At 38.7% G+C, this 17156-nt stretch overlaps 2 protein-coding genes across 2 annotated transcripts; both read right to left on the bottom strand.

Moving 5' to 3' along the window:
* Positions 1-230: 230 nt before the first annotated feature.
* LOC144653382 (V-type proton ATPase subunit S1-like) lies at positions 231-12548 on the bottom strand. Its single transcript, XM_078513360.1, has 10 exons — positions 12423-12548; positions 10215-10338; positions 9476-9689; positions 8630-8717; positions 8274-8302; positions 8051-8136; positions 6366-6625; positions 5924-5971; positions 4268-4478; positions 231-2902 (listed from the first exon to the last, which is right to left on the bottom strand). Exons 1-10 carry the CDS (start codon positions 12530-12532, stop codon positions 2696-2698), a joined length of 1377 nt encoding a protein of 458 aa, XP_078369486.1. The 5' UTR covers positions 12533-12548; the 3' UTR covers positions 231-2695.
* Positions 12549-14126: 1578 nt separating this feature from the next.
* On the bottom strand, positions 14127-16936 carry LOC144653381 (uncharacterized). The gene has a single exon (XM_078513359.1). The coding sequence runs from the start codon at positions 16801-16803 to the stop codon at positions 14710-14712; it is 2094 nt and encodes a 697-aa protein (XP_078369485.1). The 5' UTR covers positions 16804-16936; the 3' UTR covers positions 14127-14709.
* Positions 16937-17156: the final 220 nt, after the last annotated feature.

Here is a 17156-nt window from a genome sequence, read left to right as displayed (position 1 = left end):
ATATCCAGTGATAACGTAGTTTGTTTTGTCAACTTATCTACTGGATTGTGGTTTATCCTGTGGATATCTTTATCCTTCCTTTAAACAACTGGGCCCTGATGGATAAAAAGAGATTGGAAAGAAAAAAGACACATACACAGACACACATTGGGAGTTTCAGAACTTTCTAAAATTGATTTAAAAGACTACACTGATTTGTGATATCAATAACAATGAAGGCGTCAGACTGCTATGTTTAAATCAAGAGTTCTTTTATTTTCTTCACATTCTGTGACATACATAGTTTTGATCTTATTACAAGGAAAAAGTCACATATATAAGGCACCTTTAAGAAACTATAAATACACTACAAAACAGTCCCAGGCCTCCTTTCCCGCCAAAAGAAGTTGCAAAATAACCATCATCAAAGGGAACGCCTAAGGGAACAGAACCTCAGCTTTCCCTAGGCCCTTACTTTTATCTTTTCGCTCGGTGGCATGCACACTCTACTGTATGCATTCGCTCAACCACTTTTTTCCCAGCAACTTATGGACTGTTTTGTAGCCTCTGATATAAAACAGTGGTAGATCCAGCTATGTATATGAGGTGGGGACCCAGAGTAAAAGAGAAGTGACCTAGTTGGGGTGGGGGAGAGGCATTCTCGTCCCCATAGCCCTTTCGTTTCTCTTAGCCGGCTGGGCCTTGGCACGAGGAAACAAAGGGCTCTGGGGACACAGGATTTCCAGTCCTAGATTCTAGGACTTCCGGTCTTCATGTATGCAGTCATGACGTTTCAAAAGAATGTATGAGAGAGTCGTTACGTTTTCGACTTCCGTTTAGGAATTCTTTGTTCCAAACAGCCAATCAAAAAAATTCGAATTTATTCAAAAATCCTATGTCCCCAGAGCCCTCCGTTTTCTCGTGCCAAGCCGGCTAAGAGAAACGAAAGGGCTATGGGGACGAGAATGGGGGAGAAGAGGAGGGGCATTCCGACCTCAAAACTGGGGGCTCAGGCTCCTCGCTCCCCTCCTGTGGATCCACCACTGTTAAGGGTAGAATCTTGGGTTAGACATATTTGATAATCATCAGTGTCACCTTCACAAGTGCATAATTAAAAGCTAAAACAACACAAGTTATTAGGGGAGAGAAAACCTCAATTCAATTATTAAAACTTCATATTTTTTTACTTTGCAGATGAATGTTGATAACTGTGTAACTGGTTGTGAATAGGCCATTTCCGAGTTACCCTTTGTCTTTCAAGACGAGTTTACGTGTGAAACCATTCATATGAAAATAAGTTTCACCTACAGGTCCATTTTCATGCAAATCAAACTCATTTTGATTTGAATGGTTTCGCACATAGACTCGTTTTGAAACAGAGGCAAAGGGTTACTCGGAAATGGCCTATTCAAAGCACTAGTATGAATTCATATATTAGCTGGTAAGCCAGTTTGACTAAAAAAAACTACATTTTGTTACAAAAAATTAAGCAGTCTCAAAATATAAAGTCAACTTCACAATTTTCTTGTTTGAATACTTCATTCAACATACCACCCTAACTACAATGCAAGTTCGATTAATTACACCTCCACAAACTATTAAAACAACAGAAAAATCTGATGCAGTCACCTTACAAAGAAAATATTTTCCTTTTACATTCAAATTACCATCCAAAGCAACAAATTGCCCAAATTAAAACAGTTTACTGTGAAACAGCCCACACCTATCACCACTCAAAAATATTTTTAATTAATTTGTGACAACAGAATAGTTTTACAGCAACATTTAGAGTTTTCATTCAATTTCAGGTTGTACATAACAGAATCACTTATTACTGTAAGACAAACTGTTGCATAACAGAAAAGAGTATCACAATGCTAAATATGGATGCATTAATAGCAAAGTTTCAAAAAAGCCATACAATAAAACCTATGGTAACTGAACTTCCTCCTTCAGTTCATATTTTAACAATAGTGTTTCTGTCGAGGAACTATCGGCTGATAGTTGCCCCGCGGAAATTTGATGTTCTTAAAACAAATATTAGCCCGAGAAGCGAAGCTAATATGCTAATATGCTAGTTTTAAGAACATCAAATTTCCAAGGGGCAACTATCAGACCGATAGTTCCGAGACAGAAACACTCTATTGTCTTTATTGTTCACCACTAAATTTTCTTCCGCACGCCCATACAAAAACCAGCATCGTGAATTACTTTTACTTTTGAGGATGAAAAATTTAATTAAAAGCCGAAATTTAACAAACGAAACAAAACCAGACAAAAAACCCACTAAATGCAGTGAATTTGTTTTTTTTTTTTTGTCTGCAGGCACGCTTGTTTACAAAAAAGTCACGGGCGGGCACTATCGATCCAGGCATTTTTCTTCGGCGGGCACTATGGGCTGATAGTGCCCTCCGGCGGGAGGGCACTATCGCGTCACGTGATCAATTTAAACCAATCAGAATCGGAGAAAATTTAGTGGTGAACTATAATGGTGAATAGTGTCTGTGGTCCTTTGCAAAAATAAATGCAGTATTTTTCCCCAAAACAAAACTTGGCTTGTTCAATAACATTAATTTATACAGAGCATAACCTATTCCATTGGTAAGTTTCCAAAAATTAACCAAAACCATTATTGAGTGGCACAGGTATGGTGCATTTCATGTAATTGTCATTAGATCTCATTTACATAATTAAACAACAAGGCCCATATTCTTGTTTAACCAGTTGGAATATGGATGCTAGGACCTTTAGGATCATCAAACCTATCCATTGTGGTCAAGCTGAACATTGCTAGCACACCACCAAACAGAATGAGTATGAGAATACCAGCTGTGATCAGTCCCATGAAAATGGGAATTGTGAAGAAACCTGCACAATCGTATGCATACTCAAAGGTACCATTTTTGACGTGGAATGGCTGAACCTGCAAACAATCAAATGAATTGTTTTAGCAAATATTATGTCAACAAGGAAGTAACAAGGGATGACATGAATACAGTTTAAACTCATCGCTAATGATGAGCTTTGGGAGCTGGTGCCTGAAAGGTTAGTGGGGGGCCAGCTGCAAGCAGCATAAAAAGGAGGTATCCATGGCAACCCTGGCAGCGGGAACCACCCAAACAGCAGCCACTAACCGACACCGTCACACTGAGTAAACTCAGTGGAGATACTTACCTATGGTTATACCTACCTGACACAGAAACAAACTACCGGTACTGTCCGCTACCCCAAAAAGGGGGGGGGTTTGGGAGGAAGCAAAAATATTTAGCGAATGATCCGATACGATCAGCACTTAGCAAAGCAAGCAAGGCAATAATGCGAAGGCAATGCTGATTGCAAACACAACAACGTGAGGCCCCTGAAAAACCCCCAAGGGCCACCCCGAAGGCCACGTGCAGCAAAGGCGGAGACCGCTGGCCAGCTCCGCTCGAGTTTAACTTTGCCTAAATTATATTTAGCCACATGAAAACTCGCAAGTTCCAAATCCAGATTCCCTTTACTGTTTGACATAATCTTCTTCAAGGTAAGTTACAAGAATTTGGTACATGTACATGTAGCACATCAAGACAATATCCCCCAGTTGATGAATTTCCTTAATCTCATTAACTGACTGCTGGATGGTGTATTGATTTTGGAAGGAGAAAATATGTTATGTTTCAGGGTTTTCAAAACAAGCTGGTAACCACCAGAGTTCCACTTGTTACTTAACTATATGTTGCTGGTTACCGGTACTCTGGTCATTGCAATCAGCTCGCAACAAACAAGCTCAACATTGTCACAGAACACAGATCACCTGCCCACCCATCTGGTGCACCCGTCCAAATCTCTCGTCACTCGATCCCGTTACCTTTACCAACACATGCCCTACACTTGCAAGCCTTATTCACGATAGCCACCATGTTTGTGTTCACATTATAATGCAGTGATAATTATTAGGCACGTGATTTCTGAGGGGGCAAACAAGCCTAAATTGATAAATTCCAGCTGGTTTTTTGTTATGTCTGAAATGTTTTTTTTTTCTTAGTTATTCTTTGGTTTTAATATTGAGGTGAATATTCTCAGGTTAATGCAGTTTCAGTGCTTTTACAAAAGTGTAATAATAAAATCATTATTACTTAATTAGGCTCTGAAATGTGATTTTGGCACAGATAATTCACTCTTAACTGAAAAGGCATCATTTTAATGTTTGCTAATGGGCAGACAAGGTGGCTAATTTGCATTATTATACGAAAACCATCATGGCAGCTATTAGAAATAATATTGTGGTCTATTCAATGTACAATCTCACCTGAAAATTTTTGAAACTTATTGAGCTTTCATTATTCTTTAATTTCATGGTGATACAACTGTATGAATATATGGAGGGACCAGACAGTGTGTCACTGCATTTGTATGAAAGTTTTTCTTTAATCTTCTTCCCATCAAATGTACCATCAACATCCAAACCAGCCTCTGTGCATTTCCACTCATCATCTGAATCATTGGCATTGAAGGAAAAGCTTGAAAAGATAATTACAAAAAGAACAAAATCAAAGATTGAATGCATGGTAAAGATCTGGGCTGGGCTGGGCTGGGCTGTTCAAAGCACCATTTGGCTAATTAATTTCAGTTTTTTAACTTTTCAGCGAGGTTTTTTGTTTATATTTTCTTCCTCCAGTTTTGACGTTGACTCATCTTAAAATCTACAAAACATAATCAATGAAAACACTTTTCAGTGGCCAGGATTCACAGTGTCTCATTTCATTTATTTGTCATGACTGAGGATGATTCTAAACTAGAATCGAAACACTGTTCATCCGCATTTATTAGTTCTTCACATGTAATACATGTTTCACATGTTCATTGCAGGAAACTCCTGTTCACATGTAAGTTCATATGGGATTCACTCACGCGCTGTTCCCATCTGTGGCTCTGTAGCTCAGATGGTAGAGCAGTGGTCATGCAACCCGAAGGTCGTGGGTTCGAGTCCCACCTGAGCCACTGAATTTTTTTTCAGGGGCCAGGATTCACAGTGTCTCATTTCATTTATTTGTCATGACTGAGGATGATTCTAAACTAGAAAACACTTTTATATGGGAGAAATTGAACCCTCAATAAACTTTAAACCCTGGGTTAGTGTTAACTGGCTTTTGAACAACCTGGCCTTGTATGTTACAGTTGCATCTGTAAATAAACATACAAATTTCCTTGCTGGTTGCAGTATACATGTATTTCAAAAAATACACTGTACTTGTTAGGAAAATTTGTGTCTGGTATTAACCATTATTCAGTCCTAATGACAACATATTAATTCTCTTAACTAGTCTCCATACATTTCTCATGGGACCAGTTGGGAGAATTTCATGTATTAAATCTATTGAAAAATAATTATATAAATTGATCTGGGGATCTTCCAAGATTTTTTTTTGGGGGGGCAGGGAGGGGGGGGGGGTGGGGCAGCAAGGGGGTGGCCCACATTTTGAAACCCTTACCCTATTTAAGGCTGAAATACCTAAATTTTCTTCCACTATTTCAGACCAGATCCACAAATCAACACCCTTCTATTAGACCTTCCCTGAAAAATGTCTTATATACATGTACATGATCTTGGTTAACCAGAAATGGCTTTAGTTCCTGCAAAAAGTTTGAGAAGGGCTTGCAAATCCTCATTGTTATAATCATACACACTCAACATTAAAGAGAGGGTATAAATAATAATAAGTGTTGTTACAGCCATACTTTCTTTGCTTCAACAGCAAAATTTCACACAATAAGTGTAGTTTAGTTTTCCATTATAAAGAAGATTAGACAAAACATTTTTTAGCTAAGTGCAAACACAGTATTAGATGTGTGGCCATACTGAGGTTTCGACAAACGTCGTTCTTCCTTTTCCTTTTAATTTATTTATTTAATTTCACACACATCTTACTCATCCATATTGCAATTATAATTATTTGATTCTTACCTCAGATCTAATTTGTTTATCTTTGGTGTCTTGAAACTAATCATAATGCTATCAAGAGAAGGACAAAAATTAATTGACACATGAATAATAATACTACAGTATACATGTATAGCAATGGTGTTAGAAAAGGGCAAAAACCAAATGCCTTTAAAAGAAAACCCTCATAGAGACATGTATTTGTACATGTAAGGAACAACAATAACATGCATCTAATATATGCTGGGAACATTACAACCCCCAAAACTTTTTTTGGCCACATTAAATCTTCGCATTATACTGAGCAAAATAGGTGTCATCAATAAACAAAATTTATTGTTGATTTTATCAATTGGTCAAGCCAGGTGGGAACTAGAGAAATGGCTCCTCATACATACAAAATATGAAATTCCCCTAAAAGGCCTACTACCTGTACTCATATCTGCAGATATATGGTCGTGCATACCTGTCTGTGGTATTGCTACACACTGGAGTAACAGCATATGTCAACCCTGTCTCATTAAAGACATCAACTGAAACATTTGCAAATTTGAAAATAAATCCCTTCGAGTACAGAAGGACACATCCACCATTGGCAAACATACTGCCATTGAAAGAAATTGCATCTGCATCTACAGAAGTGTTGTTATTTTCTTCTACAGCTCTGCGCAGTCTGTCATGTGCCATGGTTGACCTTTCTTCTGACATCCGTCTTTCATAAATGGCCTTGAAAGAAAGAAAATAACTAGGATTAGCCTAGCCTTTGTGTACATCCAGCTCTCCCAGATGTCAAATAACTCCAGTTAAAAATAAGTGACTACGAGCATTGCTACTCTCCCTGTAAGGGATGTTAGTCCACAGGGTTCATACTCTTTTGAGCTTTTGAAATTCCATAACTTTCCATGACGTTTTCCACGACTTTTCATAGTTTTCCATGACACAAATTTGACCATTTTTCTTGAAAAAATATGTATGATTTTACCCTTTTGCTCACAAAAAATAACCTGCCTAATTTACTTTGTACAATCAATACCATTTTCCCTGACTTCCCATGACCCACACTTAAATTCCATGATTTTCCAGGCCTGGAAAATGAAATTCTAAAATTCCAGGAATTTCCAGGTTTTCCATGACCCAAACAAACCCTGGTCACAAATTCTCTTAGACTAGTATTTTTATAGATACTCAAAGAAATCCATACTCCTAGGTGAAGAGAGAGATTGTAAAAGAAAAGTGTCTTGATCAAGAACACAAAACAATGACTTCAGTCAGTGCTCAGGGCTCGAAAAAAACTTGAATTCCAGCTTGCCCATGGGGCAAGTACCTCTCAAATTGTGCTTGCCCAGGCACTTTCCCCCCTTGCTCAGGTTCTCAAACTTATTAACAGTTCATGGGAAATTGTTATTTTACCAAACTTTTTTGGTGGCGGATTCTATGGAAAATTAAAACCAAAAATGATGATCTTACAGGCTTGCGAACGATAAATTTATCACTGTCATGAAGCCTTGTTCATAGTAGCCTGCATGCTTATTTTTAAAATCCTACTTGATTGTATAAGCTTTGATTACGGTAAATAACCATGACAAGTGAGCCTTAAATTTGCTGTAAGTTTTGTTTGAAAATCGTTGTTTTAGAAATTAAGTTAATTGTTGGTTTGCCAGGGCCCTTGCCCGCCGGGCAAGTGAGCATGAAAAGGCACTTGCCCGGCAGGAAAATTTACTTGTGCCGGACAACCGGACGGGAGTTTTGTCGAGCCTTGGGGCTCCTAAACTAAATGAACTATCCCAGTGTTCTAGATAAGAGGAAGGTCTCAGGACAAAAAACCCAACAAGTCAGCTACCTTACAAGACAAATTAGTAGAAAACATCCATACCCCTCCCGTGGAAGGTTTAATGCATTAAACTCCAATTTTGGATTTGGAGCCCCCCCCCCTCCCCCAATGGAGCCCGGTCAGAATTTCCAATAACCTTCCAAGGGGTGGGGAGGATATTTTCTGGAACTGCACTTTTGGTGAGAGCAGTGGGATTTGACCTGTAAGAATAATATTCCTTAATCACTCCTTGCCTCAAAACTCAAAGTTCTGGAACCCTTTATCCATTTTGCTACTTCACCTTGCACAAATTTGAATAACTTATTATTTTGTACCCTCACCTCACTAGGGGCTGCTGCAGTCAAAATGCAAGAATACGGCAAGTCAGTTGATGAGATTTGATGAGATATCGCACCAATCACCTTATCTAAAAAGCAACAGTGGGTTAATTCTTAATCTCTGTACCAATTTCACTGTAGTACATGTACAAAAGTCATGTAGCTGTCTTAGTAACTTGACAAAAAAAAAAATAGAAGTCACTGAAAGTTTCATCTTTCAACCTACCATTCTGTGCAAAAATCTCTGCAGGGGTGCTGAAAAGTTAAGAAAACAACATAACAGTGAGTAACTACAAACAGCCAGAAAATCTTACTACTTATTAGGTACGATATAAGAGTTCTGCTTAGGACAGGTACTGGAAGATTAGATATCCCATAAGATGCTATACTATGCAATTTTCTGTTGATCTTGCCTTGCAATTTTGACAGAATTCAAGCTGCATGAAAATTTACCAAGTGTAACAAAAAATCAATATGTTTTATTGTTAGATTTTTTCCTAAATACAACATTAAATTAATTAAAAATAAAACTTGAACTCCTTTCAATTAAATGACAAAATTTGTTTTAAAACAAACACAAACCTTGAAGATGCTGGATGCAAATGAAAGATGAACACATTGGTCTTTCCCTTGTCCAAGGAAAACTCTGAAATATCAAACTTGCCAGATTCTGCCGAGAAGAAAAGGGTGCAAAATGTCATAAAAACTATTGTAAGGTATTGGTTCCTGTTACCATCAAAATTATGTTAAAAATGAAACCATACACTTTCCCCTTTGTTAACACCTGTACACAAGTCACAAGCAATTAAGAACATTTTATTTCAATTTGTATAGTTGTCATTGATCTACACCTTTGCCAATGTTTACCCTCTACCAGAAGAACACATGGACCAAAACGGCTAGTTTTGAATTACGCTCAACTGATCGCAAACAAAAGAATAAAGTCGAGGTTCAGGGGAATAGTAATATACATACAACCCTCCAAGTTAAGACCATTTTAGTCGCCATGGCGACTAAAATTTTGGAGCTGGCGACTAAATTTGAACCAAGGTCGCCAGCCTGGCGACTAAAATTGGGAGGAAAGATTGAAAGCATAAGCTTAATTTGGTGACTAAAATTTTTTCACTGGCGACCAAACTTGAGTAGTTGGTGGCCAAATGGCCACTAAAAAAATAAACTTGGAGGGTTGACATATGTAATTTAAAATTTTCTTTTGTTTTATATCCTTTAACCTTGACTTCACGCCTTTTTGGGATCAGGACAGAGTTATTGAAACTAGCCTATTGGGGTTCTATTTTGAATAAAAAAAAATACCAACTGGTTTGACTTGTTTGCTTTTATTTTAGATTATCATAATGAATAAGAAACAAAGGAAAATTTAAACCCAAAACAAATTTAAACCACATAATTTATTCTTAGTCAAGTTACCTTCTGGACTGAACTCCTTAACCAAGCCACTGGTCAGTTCTCTGATCAGCTGTACTAATTCATCAGACTTCCCACCAGATGATGAAACTTCTACTGAAGGGAGAACAGCTGACGAGTTGGCAGTTTCCATAGCAACTTTAAGGTTGGAAAAAGCAGCCCCATGGTTTCCAGCACTGTATGCATCACCATAGCGACTGAAATCATCTATACTTAGCTGAAAAAACAAAATACCAAACTGGGAACTTAGAATAATTATTGATACAGGCATGTCCTCTGGAGCATATTTTGTATTATGGCCATGGTATTTACAAGGCAGATACATGTACTAGCAATATATATTATAGGCTTTATTATTGTTTTTATGTTGATCAATACAAATGGCATTTATATTTAATGGATCTGAGAGGTTCAATGTTCAGCAATGACATTTAACTGTTTGAAAAAAAAAAAACAACTATTTTTAATAAGTCCAGACAGGATATTTCATTGATTAGAAAACTCAATTTTTATCAGTTAGAGAAGTTTTTGAAAAAAACAAAACAAAAAAAAACTGGTGATACATTTAACTGCAATATAAGAACTGGATTTTATTTTGTTGATTGTCGTCATAATATCAATTGATGGCAGTGAAAAACCCAATCGTTAGTTAGGGTTGAACTTCAGAGTTCGCATGCAAAACGTATAGTAAGAGAAATTCTGTGATGATCACTGACATTGCACAGCATGCATAGCTACTTACCCTATCCTGTAGAAACACACCAACAATTTGAGGTGCATCAAAAAGTTTACTTAGGTATTTCTCTTTGAAATCTCTTCCTTTTATTGTGTGTCCTGCCAGTACTGGAGAAGCACTATTCACATTACTGTTGATGATGTAAAAAAAATAATAAAATTGATTTTTGTAAACTTTCTTAAAAATAAAACTGTTCCTACACTGTAACCCTATCATATTGACTTAGTATTTTGGTGGCTTGATGGTAATTATTAAAACAACTATTTTCTCATTGAGCTACCGACATGTACATGCCACCCCAGCTATAAAGTGAAGTCTTGTGTACCTTACTCCAGCTATTGAGTCTATAAGGTCCTGACTAAGCAGATGCTTCGTTACCCTCGATTGCATCTACCTGTGAACGCACGCGCTGAAAACATGTTTTCAAATGACGTCAAACGTCAGCGTTTCAGGTGTCAAACTTTGAAGTTTAGCAGACCATAACGCAAACTTTTGCACTCAAAATACTCACCATAAACACTGAGCACGGGCGAAAGTTCGAAACTTTACCTTAAAAATGATTCAAGTGAACCTGTGTATGCATATCGACACAGATCAGCATCAGTTTCTCAGAAGAAGTCTCAATATCTAATCTCTCTGCCATTTTGAAACTGGAATGTGTTGAACTTTCGGCGCGGAAGTTGCCATTACGGTCTGCTAAACTTCAAAGTTTGACACCTAAAACGCTGAAGTTTGACCTCATTTGAAAACATGTTTTTAGCGCGTGCGTTCACAGGTAGATGCAATCGACAGTATCTATATCTTAAACTATATAAAAGGTACAGGTCTTCATCCTTCTACAGATATAAATTGATGTCTCAATTGCTAAGCTGCTGGGTTGCAAATATAAATCGATTTGGTTAAATTTTACCCCTGGTACAATCTGGTATTTTTCTTTGTTCTATATTCATTAACATATAATTATTACCATAAACTTAAACAAGGGAAAATAACAAATTGTATTAAGCGTAAAATTGAACCACAACAAATCCACTGATACACATTTCAGCACAATCTCAATTCCCAATCTTTTAGTGAGGTATCTTGACTTATCATCATACCAGGCCACAAGAAACTACAGCCGATTTACTGCAGTGTGTACATGTAGACCCAGGTGTTTGAAAGTCATTACCCTGTCAATCATTCTTCCTAGTTTACTGGCGATAAATAAATTTTATTCCACAGCGACAACTCTTTACTTTATTTTAAATGGAGCAGATTAAACCTTTATGCAGTTAATTTGTCAGAAATGGCTTTGCTTTGCTGAACCATGGGAACAAAACACCATAAAAACAAAAGGCACAATAATAAAATATGCTCAGCAAGCTGTAAATATGTGGCACAACTGTTGTCTGGCAGTCTTGGCTTTGTATGAAATTAATTTTCTGCAAAGATCAATAAACTGTTCAGTTTCATCCGCTTGACAAATGCAGAACGCTTAAAATTAAAGTTTATGTGCCCTCTCAAAATTTTTAAAAATGCCTTTGCTATATAAAAGAGCTAAATTCAAACAAAAAATTCTTATCCCCACTTCCATGATTGCCTTGCATTGGTCCAATGATCGACGGTCAAATGATGTTGTGAAAAACTGCGATCTACACACTGCGCTGAAATTGGCTGTAGTACTTCACATTTTTCTCACTGTACACATGACATTGCCTAAGTCAATCTTTATCGACATTTCTCCCCTCCCTTTTACTGGCAATAATAACAACTGTAGAAAAGTTGTACTCTTTTCTTTAGTTACATCAATGTTTTTTTTCTCATCCTAGAAAAAGGTTCTCTTCTCTCTTTTTTATTCAAGGATCAAACAGTGAGGACACATATAAAAATTAATACTGCTTACTAATTTAAAGCAACAAGAAAGTCTTCTAACAGCAACTTAATTCGCACATAATTTTTTGGCAATAATCATAAGAAGCATGTTTATAAAGAATAACGTTTACAAAATCACAAAAACACATACATGAAAGTGATAGGCAGTAAACTTTTCTCAAAAGCACTTGCGTGTATCAAATGTTTCCCAAACTATTTTGATTTTGCTTCAAACCAGCTGTCTTCCCATAATAAGCTTTCACTGTACCAAGAAACTGACAGGTTCTCAAGGAATTCCATCGAACAACTTTTACTAAATCCTACTACCTATCGCTAAAAAACGACGATAGTATCACTTACCTATCCTTGGACCATATAAATACAGGTACTGGAAAGGAAGATTCCGCGTATGAACACGCTAAAAGTGAAATAAAACCACTCAATAACAAGAGGGAGGACGAGGCCGCCATCTTGCTTCACATTGAAGGCACGTGATCTCATTATCTAATAGCACTTCCGCTGGCCAAATTTTGACGGGTTCGGGCTCAAGGTCGGGCTCGGGAGGGGACGCGGAAGACAAGAAGAGAGACGTGGGGAGGGGTAGGGAGGGAGAGAACAAACAAAACTAATACTGAATGTCCTTCTTTAATTTCTAAAATTGTTTATTCATTTGTGATGCACAAAAACTGATCGCAATGTTAAAAATCTGGTACAGTTCTGTTCTGTTCCTTTTCCAGACTTCAAGACAGTTTTAACTCTTCTATCAACAATATGAAAACATCTTAAAAAAAATTACATTACCAGTCTTTCGAGAACAAAGCCTGGGACCAAACGTCTGCTATTCAGAACCTGCAGTTCGGAGTACGAGTACGACTTTCGAATTTCAATCAAGTTAAACTTCCAGACTATCGATACGATATTGGTCTGGAATGTGATAATCAAAAGCATAAGCACTAGGTTTGAAAAGTCGTTCTCGTACTCAAACTCCGATCTGATGCTTGAGGTCCCCAGGCGCGGATCCAGACCGGTTTTCACCGTTTTACGGAAATCGGTCAACCCCTTGTCCGAGTGACTCAAAATACACGGAAATGACACTTTAGGGAGTCAATCAGTCTAAAAATTTTCCCGGGGGAGCATACCTCCGGAACCGCAACAGGCTCGCGCTATCAGTGTCAATGTTAATTATTGGAAAACGGTCACTATTTTTCCTGGATCCGCGCCTGGGTCCCTATATTTCCAGGCTCCCTGCGACGAACGCAGGATTTAGGAAAAATGAGAAGTCTGCTCGCAGGCTATCGAGAACAAAGAAACCGCCTGTGAGATGGAAACCATTATTTTAAATACTATGATGATACAGATCAACACATGGTGCCATGTCTTTTTTGTACCTACCTTTAAAGGGAACCAAACTTTTTGGGATCCCGAGAAAAGGGAGCCTTTTAAAAGAGCCTTTCTCTAAGATTTACTATATGTAGACCTTGTACCGTAACTTAGTGTAGTAGCCCATTATGGACTCCTACTTAATGTAAAGATTGTATCTTAAATATATAAAACTGTGTTGGTCAAGCCAAAAATCAAAAGGACTTGTGATTTTATACTTTATATTTTACGGTCCACGCTTTGAAAAAAAAACTAATTAACAAACTGTGGCATTGTTGGTTTCTGTAATGAAGTTATCCCGGGGGGAGGGTACTAAATGTTTTTTTTATATATATATACAGGGAGGCTCCAACCCAAGGTCCAAACCCTTCAACCTCGTTCCCAGGGCTTTTCCCTTGGTGATTTGGAACGGGCGGGAAATGATGGCTTTCGCACTCACCATCACAGATCCGGCAAAGTGAATTCCGAGCGTGTAATTTTTTGGGCGTTGACTGCTCCATAATTTTCACAGAAAACCCGAGAAAACGTGTTCTATTCACTTTTGTTTTAGCGGGATTTACCGGCCGTTGCATAAATTACAGTTCCGCGGAATATTTAAGATAATCACGTGACCGGCCGATGCCAGGGTCTTTTCCCGCCCGTTCCAAATCACCAAGGGAAAAGCCCTGGGAACGAGATTGCCAAACCCTTACCCTTTTATACATTATTTTTGACAGAAAAGTTAATACCTTCGATAAAAAATGTTACCCCTTTCACATACCTACAGAAGGGATACTGTATATATTTTTTTCTTAACTTTTCACTTGAATAACCCCTTTTAAGGTGTTTCTTTAAAAAGTACTTAAAATAAATCGACCATTCGGTGTTTCTGTTCGAAATATTTTGAAAGGTCCTTTTAAATACTTAATAAACGGCAGTTTTCTCTACCCAGTTTCCAACTCAGGAAACCCCAACCCATTTATATATTTACAGCCTGAAAAAGGTACCTCTTTCGGGCGGTGCGACTCCGTATAGTCCACTATAGGGCATACCCCTCCCGGGGAAGTTATCATATTTTCTTAATAAAAGTAAGCATCTTTACAGGCAGAAACTGAATAATTCCTTTCAAAATGATAAGTTAGGCCGCGAGTCCAAGAAATGGCGGACATCTGGTCAGGCTAGATATAAAATATTTATGATCAATTTTTTTATGAAACGAAAGGTAAAACTGCCGTAATCTGAACCTCATTCGAGTCTTTTTAACAGGGCTCAGAAGGAAACATTCACGTCAATATGGTGTAAAAATATGCCGTACTCTAGCGTTAGGATCACAAATACGCTCCAAGTTCATCGCTTGGTATAGCAGTCGCGAAGCTTCCCTCCTCAAAATGGCCGCTTCTCCGGCGGCTTTTCTTTGAAATTCCCTTTCTGCCTCGGCGTCTTCTGCAGCCATGAAGGCGTCGGCCAAATCAAGTGAATTCTCCTCTTGAGATCTCTGCTCCTGCAATTTTTGATAATAACGTAATTTTTCTGATAACTGAGACGGCGCTGTTCCCTCAATTTCGCGCTGCGAGGCGTGTGGAGTGTCATGCGAGGGAGTTGCCTTCTTGTTTCCACGCTTTCCCGGAGGTAGCATGTAGTCGAACCATTTACTGTGATTCTGACTCACAGCTTCGGTGCTGCGAACTCCCTCCAGTTTTTCCGGTTTTTCTTGTCGAGGCTTGTTTGTTTTAGATTCACTAAACGTCGAATGTGAAGCCGGTTTTGTCGCCTCAGTCAACGACTCAGTCGAGGAAGAAGCTCGCTTGTATCGTAGCGGGCGCCTCTGGTTTCTTCTAAACGCATCATTGCGCGCGAGATTTGATTCCGATTCTGAACGCACGAGTGGCTTTTCTCTTTTTTCTGTCCCTGATGTCGTTGGCATGGAGCCTTTAGCTAGTCTAGCGATACCCGGTGCGGCACTATATCTCGGCTCTGAATCCTGGCCAGTCATCCCTGACTTGGCATAAGACGAATGAGCACTTTTCTTAACTTCGCTAGCATTTTCACTCTTTGTTGCTGCTTCGCGCGTTTTTACTGCTGTTTCGTCATTCATGACTTCACCTTCACCGTGGAATTTTTCTCCTTTCATCAACTTTTTCCACAAATCTGCTGCCAAATCGGCCATTTTACTCTCACGTCTTTGCTTTTCGGAGTCAGCAAGGCGAAAGCTATCACTTTTACGTTTTTCTTCCAATTGCTGTGGGAATTCTTCACTGAGTTTTCGTTGAGGCAATCTTTCGACGTTCTTCTCAATTACAGGACGTTTTTCCTCATGAAATTCATTGCGCTTATCACTTTTACGTTTCTCTTCCGAATTCTGTACGAATCCTTCACTAAGTTCTCGCTGAGGCAACCTTTCAACGTACTTCTCAATTACAGGACGTAGTTCTTCGTGAAATTCATCGTCCTCGCTTCTTACAGTTCTTGGAACATCGGGCAGTTTTCTACTCTGCTCGTGCTGTACACGTTTAAGTTGTTCAAATGAGAATTGTTTATCTCCGTTGCCTCTGGTACTTAGCCTCCTTTCAGAATTGTACTTTTCGTTGCGAAAGTGTATTTGCGGCGAGATTTTCCATTTCTCTACTGCAGGCATGCTAGCGACCGAAGCAGTTCGACGTAAAATGTTCAGCTCTTGCTCCAACTTTGCCCTTTCTTGTAGAGCGGACATTAAACGCCTGGAATATTCGTCTAATTGTCTATTTTCCAATTCAACAGCGCTACACAGACTTCCCATGGAACTTGCCCTGTCAGTTTCCTTTATTCCAGACGTTTCTCCATAGCTAAATCCTTGATGATTCCTTCGAGGTCCCTTTACAGGAACGTTCTCGTAAAATACTTCATCTTCGACACTTGTATCAACTTCAGACGGGGGCACCTGACTGGACCCCGAGCTTGAAAAACGACGGCGCATACTGTTGAAACAAGCTCTTCGCCTCAAATCCTCTTCCACACTGCTTGAACGTCGCCTATTTTTGCCTACTTTCTGTCTAACACCATCGACAGTCTGTGTTGTGTCTACAGTTGACTGCCCAGCGAAACTGTGCCTTCGCTTACTGTCATTTTGTTCAGCCTTTGTTGTTAACTGTCGCGCAATATTTTCGCTGGATGCTCGTTGAACTGTCCCGCGTTTACCACTTGTGTTTGCTTGCTCATTGTCGTATTCGAAGCCTTTGTTTTCCAAACCTTTATCTCTGTGAAGTTTCTTTTTCTTGCCGGCCTTTTCTTTATGTTTCGGTGGACGAGGCAAGTCGTTTTCTACGCCTTCCGAATGATAGCCAGATTCTAACGTATTCGTGGATTTATCACCGGTATCTTGCAGGAGATTTTCTGTCGATGACATATTGTTTCTCAGTTTCACAGTAAGACAGTGCTTTTGTTTATTCCAAGACGTTTTCTTTACATCTGATGGGCCTTTTTATGCCATACAAACTGTCCGTGTATGCAAGAAGGGGGTTGTTAGCGGGAAATGTACGTGTTTTTGTACAAGAGATTAGCTTATATATTATTAACAAACGTGTATAGAAAGCCCGCTTTTGCCAAAACGTGCGGTAAAATATTTTACCGGTACCTGCTGTATAAATATCAACAAATGGGCACCTATTCAGTATTTTGCGGCCCAGTGAATAAGTGCCACATGACGTGTATATATCACAGCGTATTAACTGTGATATCAAATGTAAAGTAGCCAATTAA

Source organism: Oculina patagonica, chromosome 5 (assembly GCF_052425735.1).
Source record: "Oculina patagonica isolate OP01 chromosome 5, crgOcupat, whole genome shotgun sequence".
NCBI classification, from domain to species: domain Eukaryota; kingdom Metazoa; phylum Cnidaria; class Anthozoa; order Scleractinia; family Oculinidae; genus Oculina; species Oculina patagonica.
The sequence above is the reverse complement of the archived record's forward strand: the minus strand, read 5'-3'. Positions and strand labels throughout refer to the sequence as shown.

What these genes read in the sequence shown, in the direction of transcription:
- LOC144653382 (XM_078513360.1), bottom strand. Translation starts at nt 12,532, where the DNA reads ATGGCGGCCTCGTCCTCCCTCTTGTTATTGAGTGGTTTTATTTCACTT. An exon ending in TAAGGAGTTCAGTCCAGAAG is followed by an intron (nt 8,718 to 9,475) that starts GTAACTTGACTA and finishes TCTTCTCGGCAG; the next exon opens with AATCTGGCAAGTTTGATATT. An exon ending in TGTAGCAATACCACAGACAG is followed by an intron (nt 5,972 to 6,365) that starts GTATGCACGACC and finishes TTCTCTTGATAG; the next exon opens with CATTATGATTAGTTTCAAGA.
- LOC144653381 (XM_078513359.1), bottom strand. Translation starts at nt 16,803, where the DNA reads ATGTCATCGACAGAAAATCTCCTGCAAGATACCGGTGATAAATCCACG.